The sequence below is a fragment of the Mus pahari genome, chromosome 14 (genome assembly GCF_900095145.1).
Source record: "Mus pahari chromosome 14, PAHARI_EIJ_v1.1, whole genome shotgun sequence".
In the NCBI taxonomy this organism is placed as follows: Eukaryota; Metazoa; Chordata; class Mammalia; order Rodentia; family Muridae; genus Mus; species Mus pahari.
Window position 1 is genome coordinate 4,792,385 of NC_034603.1, and position 8,667 is coordinate 4,801,051.

Genomic DNA, 8,667 nt, shown 5'->3' on the forward strand with positions numbered 1-8,667 from the left:
CAAAAACAAAAAACAGCCGGCAGTGGTGGTGCACACCTTTAATCCCAGCACTTGGGAGGCAGAGGCGGGCAGATTTCTGAGTTCAAGGCCAGCCTGGTCTACAGAGTGAGTTTCCAGGACAGCCAGGGCTACACAGAGAAACCCTGTCTCGAAAACCAAACAACAACAACAGCCAAACTCAAATCTGAAGTTTTTGAACCCAGATACGAGGTCACAACTAGAAAATTCCAAACTATAAAACTCTGTTATAGCATAAAATTATTAAAAAGCACGGTTGCCAGGTGTGGAGGTACATTCCTTTGATCCCCGCATGTGGGAGAAAAGAAAAGGCAGGCAGATCTCTGCAAGTTTGAGCTTGGTCTCCATGGCGAGCTCCTTCAGGACAGCCAGGGCTATGTAGAGAGACCCTGTTTCAAAAGCAGAGACTGAACACCATAGTGCAGCCTCCAGGCTCTGTGTATAACGCATGTGGACCACAACTGAATCGCATATGGACCACAACTGAATCGCGTATGGACCACAACTGAATCGTGTATGGACCACAAGTGAATTTCAAGCTTTCATCTCTTACTATGTACGTGTTCTTCTCCTAAGATCTGAAAAAAAAAAATCCTAAACCATTAGCTTTCCTCTGCCTCCTAACTTTTGGGATAAGGGATTCTGGAGCTGGACCAGCTCAGGCTCTGTGTATCCATCCCCGTTTTTCCAGCCTTTACTGCAGTGACTCTCAACCTTCTTAACACTGTAACCCTGTAACACATGCTGTGTAACCCTATAAAACAATTCCATTACTATTTCATAATTATAACTTTTCTAGGGTTCTGAATTATAATAACATATGACCTTCACAGGAGGTCATGACCCACAGGTTGAGAACCCCTGCAAATCGCATCATAAAGCATTTCCACAAAAGATCAGTGTCCACAGGAGTTTTAGAGACTTTATTTATGTATAAACAATTTAAACACTTTGCCATAAATTATCTTTGCCTGTCCCTAGTCTTTGCTTAGCAGCAAATTAAAATTAATATAAAAACTCGATGAACAATTCATACATGTATATTACAAAAAAGTTCTTGTACCAAAGTTCTTATTAGACTTTTTTTGTGTGGTTTTTTTTTCTTCACTTTTTAAATTTTTTTGTTTTGTTTTTATTTATTTATTTATTTTTTTATTTTCTCTCCTCGTGGTGACTGTCATGTGATTGTCTCAGTTTCTGGACCAAACAAACACACTAATAATTTTAAGTCTGAAACAGTGATTGCGCCTTACGGCATATGTATGTACAGGGCGATCGGAAGTGGTAACCGTTAGCAACAGAGTCACAAATGTTGCATCTCTACCGCAACTGATACCCACAAACTACGGAATCTAAACAGACTACACCCTGTAACTGCGTATTACTGTCCACAATGGAATCTCCAAAGACAAAAAGAGTATGAGATTTATGTAGTGAGTATAACCACCATTTTGAATTAAAATTTTACACTCTGCGCTCAAATAAATTAGCTCAGGCCTGACTACGTGGGGGACCTGAGAGATAAGTGCCAGTCGGTATTGTTTCGCTTTGACTTCTGATACGGATTTTTTTTTTTTCTTGTGTTTTTCTTTTTCTTTAAAAAGTATTTCCAGTGCTCGATCCTCCGCTTTTGTGCCCCCTCCCTCCCCAGGCGCTACACACAAATCACCCCCAAAGTCGTGTTTTTAAATGCACCTGTATTTGCTTAAACGAAAACGTCGCAATGTTTGTCCAACTGTCAGTCTGAGTTGTCCTCAGCTGGTCTGGTGATGCCGGCCCTTGTGAATGTCTTTGTGTTGCTCACGTGTCGATGAGTGAGGTATTAGAATATGAGGCCTTCTCGTCTTCATTTCTTCGTCTGTACGGTCGGTGTCTTTGTCTTTTTGTTTGCTTTTTTTTGTTTTTTTTTTTTGTTTTTTTTCTTTTTTAATTTGTTTCTTTTCTGCTCCTTTCCTTTTGGCTATTCTGCGTCTCTTTTCTGCCTTAGACCCGGAACAAGTGGGTCATATTTTAGGGGAACTTGAAACATTTTGTGTGTGTTTTCATTCGTTCGTTCGTCTGTTCGTTCGTTCGTTCGTTCGTTCATCCTTTAGTTTTGTTTTTCCTCAGAATTTGTGGCCAGGCTCTAGTCTACTTCAGGATGAGGGACTTTGCGCTTAGACAGTAGCATTTGAACTCAAAAAATGTGAGCTTTCTTGCCACTTGGGATCCTAAAGCAGCCCGGCTTCAGTGCCCCGTTAGGTCTTCGTCTCCTTAGGAGAGGAGGTCTCAGTTGCTCCTGCTGAGCCACCCAGAGAAGAGGTGGCAGCAGGTTATTTTGTTACCTCTTTCCCATCTCATTCTGTCTTAAGAACTGGATGTTGCTGCTACTGTCTGCCAGCTCTGGGTACTGTTCCACCGGAAGCACGTAATAACCCTCATAACCTTGTACCCGTCCCGTGCTCAGGAGTTGCTGCTTCTCGCCCTCCGTCCACAGGCGGCTGCCTTCTCTCCCGTCCCTGGCTTTCTGCTGCTCCTTGGCCCAGGCAGTACCCAGGGCCCTCTGTCTCGCTTGGTCCAGGACGCGGGCCTTCTCTTCGTCCAGCGTGTCAGGGGTGAGGCCGTAGCGGATGCTGAGCAGCAGCGTGGAGTACTGGAACTCAATGTTGGTGAACCTTCGAGTCCTGCCATTCACCAGCAGCGTGGGCTGCGACACCGTCACATTTACCCCACTCTCCAGAACTTTGCGCCCAATGGTGGTTCCCAGCGTGACCAGGTCACCATCCGCGGCGCCGATCTTCACAAAGTAGTGTGTGTCCTTGCCCTCGATGCTGTAGTGCATCTTGTCTAAGTAGTAGGCATTGTTTAACACGGATGCTACCTTGCGGCTGTCCTCACTGGCGATGCTGGACACTCCTGTGGTCACCCGCCCTTCTTTGATGGCAAACATGATGCCTTTGCCGATGATGGGTGTGGTGGTAGCAAACCAGTGGCCGGCTTTCTCTCGGATGCTGGCATGGAGCTTTTTAGTGATGACCTGTCCTTCCAGAGCCAGGAAGGCCTGGTTATGCCTCTCTGTTGTCTGCTGGACACCTGTAATGAGCTATGGGCACAAGACAAAAAGGAACGGGTCAGAAGGTAGCATGGGCAGATCTGAAGCAAGAACTACAGGGACGGTTGCCCAGTGTTCTTTCAGGCTTGATCTGCAGAGACTGTACGTACTGATACAGTCCTTCCTTGTGTAACTAGGGCAGACGGGCTGGTTCCCAGTCCTCTAACGGGGTGCTCTGTTCACTTTGTCACCATGTCACTCACAGAAAGATGGTGAAAGGTTCTCCATCTTGCCTGAGTCAGTATGCTGGCTGTGCACCCCAACTGTGGGAGCCAAGAGATAATCTACATTTGTGGTGCAGCAGCTATCTGGGTATATTTCAGACCCACGGATGTCCTGATGTGGGGATCAGGTGTCTGAGCAGCTGGCAGCCCCACTGTTGTGACCTGTCCTGCTCCAAAACCAGGGGCTTGCATAGTCACTGCTTTTACTCAAAACCAGGCCAGCTGCAGATGGATCATTGGGGCCCACAGCCCTGTTAGAAAAGCAGTTCTTAGGCCGCTGACACAGGCTGTGTTCCAGCCGGGTACTCTAGGTGATGTGTGTGCATATTCATATTTGAGAGCTCTGGGCTAAGAGATCCAGGCTCCGTGGGCCAGAGGGAAGTCCCCTTCCCCTCCTCCCCACTCTCATTCCGTTGTTTTGGACCTCGGCCCTGGTTCTGCAGAGGACTGAAATCACCATTATCCCATTGGCCTTGCGTTCTCCACTCACAAATGACAACTTGTCTCAATTGGTGGTTGGGGGACAGGCTGGGATAATGGAAGAGGCTGTGTTTGGGAGGTAACGGCACTTAGATAAATGAGGGAAATGATGGCTATTCATCCACTGAGTGGTCCCCGAGGGGCAGGATAGAGAGAACGCCGTTCTCAATTACCCGGCAGCTCCTCCTTGCCTCTCTATAGTCGCACAATCTGGATGACTATTCAGAGCTGCTGAGACCTTCTAGACCACCACAGTGCAGAGCCCCGGTCCCACATCAGGGGGGTCAGCTCAATGCAGTTCCCGAGCTGCCCGTGTGCCGTGGCTGAGGTCTCAGTGCACACAAATTGAAACTGACCACCCTTCGGTCATCAGAGGGAGACCCAGGCACGCATTATGTTCTAAAAACTCAATCTGTATGCATTTGGGCCATAACATGCTGAGGTTTTATGTAGGGCATAAAAATGTTCTTTAATGGGACAGAAACTGCAAACCACAGTTTTATTGCGTCCCATAAAAAGCTGAAAGGGTTACGATCTTACAGCAGTCCAGATGGCAAGTTGCCACTGGATTCCTCTGGGCTATTGTTAATCAAGGAGTGACCGGAGGGTAGATACTGAGCAGATAATGATACCACAATTAAGGTAATCATTGAGGTTGGGAAGAAATATGGGCCATACTGGAAAGGACCACGATGACATTCTCTCTGCGCTCCGCGGAAGTCTCTGCTTTTATACCCAGCCTCACTGTTCCTTTCCCGGAAGCCCCCTGGCTCTGGTGAGGCAGTGTCTATGAAAGAGAATGAGGACTCTCGTTTGGATTCTCATCCGGTGCTCACCCCGGACCCAACTACTTACCTGCCCATTCTCGCTTGCTTGACTCTCTGACAGTTCATAGGGGGGAGGCACAAAATACATTCTGGCTCTTGGGAATCCAGGGATGATGTTGCTGAGCTGAAACCCAAACATCACAAGCCAGCTTTTCACGTCTACGGGAGAAGGAAAAATAAAGACTTCTGAAATCACGGTGAAGGAGGCTGCAGCAGATCTTGCAAAGAGAACAAAATAACTGGGCGGTTGGGTGTGGGATCTAAGAGAAGAGGTTGACAGTATCTGGTGACAGCCTCTGGGAACTGGAACCAGAGAGTCTTTAAAAAGTAATTTATTTTTCCGATGTACATTAAGTGTTTTGCCTAATGTATCCAGGAGCCAGAGGAGGCATCAGATCCCCCTGGAACTGGAGTTTTAGATGGTTGTGAGCCACCACATGAGTTCTGGGAACCAAACCTGGGTCCTCTACAAATGCTGCATGTGCTTTTAACTGCTGAGCCATCTCTGCCACCCAGCCCAGAGATTCCTTATATGTGTCCAAGGAAGAAGATGTCTCTCGCAAGGTGGCCATTGATAACCACTATGTTGTGCTTACAAAGGCCAGTTGTAGAATGGACAGATTCAACTTCAAGTCTCCCTGCTGTGTGAGCCTGGCTATGTTAGCCTCAGGTCCTTCAGTTTTGAATTAGGACGATAATTGTTCTGCCTCATTGCGTTGATGTAAGGACTGGAGGAGAAAACGTGTAAAGAACTCACTATACAATCTGGTACATTGACAACTCAACTAATATTTTATTTGAAGGTCACATGAACTTTTTTTTAAAGACTTTTTTATTATGTACTTTATGTATATGGCTGCTTTTGTCTGCATGTAGGTCTGCACATCAGAAGAGGGCATCAGATCCCATGGGACTACAGTTATAGGTGGTTCTGAGCCACCATGTGGATGCTGGAAAATGAACTCAGAACCTCTGGAAGAGCAGCTCATTGTCTTAATGGTTCTTAATCTCTCCAGTCCCTCCTATGAGCTACCACAGGCCAGGCAGTATGTCAGAAGCTAGAGGCAATGACCAACCAGGAGGGATGTGTGGGTACTGTGATCACAGTATGGGACATTCGCCCTGGGGCTCTGCACTGAAGTTGGCTTTTGAGGGAATGTCTTCAGGGATGGACAGATGATGAACAGACCTTTAGTTCTTGAGCCTATTCTTCTAGACCTCCTGTCCTTCAACGGGGCAGCAAGAGGCCTGCCCTATTCAGGTGAACATCCCAGCCATTGCATTTCATTTGGACTTACAAAATATGTCCCACACACCTAGTGAATGGTCCAAGTTTTCCAAGACAGCTCCTCCCCCACCCCCAACAGGCCTCCTGACCTCCTTTCCGCTATGGCCCAGGAAGCCATTACTCAGGGCACTTCCATTTTCATTAGAGCCACCAGACTGGCGTGCAGAAGGACTGGACTCAATCTGTTCTTTATTTCTATTCACCTGAGATCTGTGGTCGCATCCTGGGCTTGTCTCTTTCCTGTTCTCTTTCTGCCTTTCTTAAGTTCTTAAGTTCCACTGGGCCCCTGGAGTTCAAATCTGCCTTTAGGAAAGCTTGCCATGTCTCTAGAGTTTATCAGTCTCTCTCCCTCTTGCTACAATTCAAACCTCTTCTCACATAGCACTGGTCTCCCTGCCCTGCTTCCAGCCTCAGGACCACGGCTGACCTTGGGCTTCTCACCTGAATTCTGTGAAGCGTGCTGCCTCTGTCTCTGACTCTGAACCAGTTCTTAGCGATTTTGTTAGATGAGTGGTTGCTACTTCTAACACCTCAGCTCCTTAATGCCTTGCTCTCCTTTCATGAATCAACTTCAGACTTTGTCACTTGTAATTCTGGTCCTCCATTATGTCATTTGCATACACACAACCCTCTGGCCTCAGCTCTCTGACTTATTACACAACACCTAGGACCATCCATCCATCCATCCATCCATCCATCCATCCATCCATCCATCCATCCATCCATCCATCTCTGTCTCTCAACTTCCTGCTCATTTGTTTTCTTTCTTAACCTGGCACACATTCCATGACCCACCCCTGGACTCATTCCTTGGGGGGCGTGTATTTGAAGATCCGCTGTCTGCTTTCACTTCCTCATGCCTGTTTGATGTATGTATGTATGTATGTATGTAGTATGTATGTATGTATACATGTAAGTATGTATGTATCTAATTTATCATCTATCTGTCTATCTATCTATCTATCTATCTATCTATCTATCTATCTATCTATCTATCTGTCTGTCTGTCTATCATCTATCTATCTATCTATCTATCTATCTATCTATCTATCTATCTATCTATCTCTATCATCTATTTTTTTGAGACATAATCTTATATGTAGACCAGGCTGGACTAGAATTTGTGGTGATCCTCCTGCCTCAATCTCCTAAGTGCATGGTTTAGGGACATGCACGTCCATATTTGGTTCTTTTCTTTCCCTCCTATATATATTTATTTCTGTTTGCTCATTTCTCTCTGAACCTCTACAATCTTCCCCTCCCCCCACCACCAGTCAACCTTATTTCCTGCTTTTCTGCAGAAACCAAGGCAGCCAGAGAGGGGCTTCCTCCAATGCTATCCCGTTTGCCCACAGCACTCACTGTGGCTCAGCCTCTGCACTCTCGAACTCTGCTTTTTTCCCCCATTGCATTATGTGACCTGTGCATGCTGAGCCCCCCACTGTGCGCATGGTCATCACTCTAGGAATCTTTTCTCATTCCACAGCGGTGATTCTCTAACTCTTCTGATGGATTTACCCCACCAGCACACTAAGATGCTGCCTAATGTCCTCCCCCATACAGGTGCTTTCTCACTCCTATTCCCAGTTTATGTTTGCTTTACAAGGTCCTCCTGAGCTCACACTAAGCTTCTGCGCTCATGGCTTGCTATTCTTCTCATATCTGTGAAACAGGCTTTTGACCCCCACTGTGGTACAGAAATCTCATGTGTCAAGTCTGGAAGAATCTCCACACTGCCAAGCCCCATGCTGACCATGTTCTTATCTTGTCTGAAAGTATCCGCCTCACCCAGTTACTACTACTACTATTATTATTATTATTATTATTATTATTATTATTATTATTATTATATGTTGGAGGTGGAGCAAACAAGCCAAGGCATCAGAGGACATCAGAAGGACACCTTTGCAGACTGTTTTTTTCCATCTACCTTTCTAGGTTCCAGGGATGGGCTCACCAACCTTGAATGGCAAGCCCCTTTACCCGTGGCGGCATCTCCACGGCCAGAAGTTTTCTGTATCATGTAGTCATCTAGACTTGAGTGGTAGATGCTGCCTCCAGGCTTACGCTGACTCCAAACTGTACAGCCCTGCCTGACCTTCCTCTAAGCTCGGCACTTGTGCATCTTGTCTGTCTCCAGTTTTGACGGGTCCCAAACTGAATTCTTGACCTGCCCTCTGCCTCTCTTTTCTTTTGAAACAATTGTATCTCGATTCTTCTGCCCACCATCCCCAACTCCTTTCTTTTCTCATCCTACATCTAATCCATTGAGGTAAATTTTATATAACATGAAACTCACCATTTTAAGGTACCCATCCAAATCTGTGGTCTCTAGCATATTCAAAATGTTGGCAGCCATTGTCACTATCTAATTTCATGACACTTGGACCCCCACAAAGAAACCTCATAGGGATTAGCAGTCATTCTGTATGGCCATGTCCGACAGTCCCTAAGCTGCCCTCAGCCTGAGTCTGCCTCTGTTCTGGACATTTTATATAAATTTATATAAAACCATGGTGTGGTTCAACCACAGAATACATTTTTTTTTTTTTTTTTTTGAGACAGGGTTTCTCTTTGTAACAGCCCTGGCTGTCTTAGAGCTCACTTTGTAGACCAGGCTGGCTTTGAACTCACAGATCTTCATCTGCCTCTGCCTCCCAAGCAAGTGCTGGGATTAAAGTGCCAACAGTGCTTGGTTCTCTCTCTCTCTCTCTCTCTCTCTCTCTCTCTCTCTCTCTC

The 8,667-nt window shown here is 46.1% G+C and overlaps 1 protein-coding gene across 7 annotated transcripts in view; it reads right to left on the reverse strand.

Moving 5' to 3' along the window:
* Positions 1-937: 937 nt before the first annotated feature.
* The window catches only part of Tenm2 (teneurin transmembrane protein 2), a 1,236,531-nt gene continuing 1,228,801 nt past the window's right edge, over positions 938-8,667 (reverse strand). For all 7 annotated transcript variants that reach the window (XM_029545825.1, XM_029545821.1, XM_029545820.1 and 4 more), the window contains 2 exons: positions 4,669-4,799; positions 938-3,100 (listed from right to left, as the gene is read on the reverse strand). In XM_029545825.1, coding sequence (XP_029401685.1) covers positions 2,339-3,100; positions 4,669-4,799 — 893 coding nt within the window. In that variant the 3' untranslated portion in view covers positions 938-2,338. The remainder of the gene's footprint in view (positions 3,101-4,668; positions 4,800-8,667) is intronic.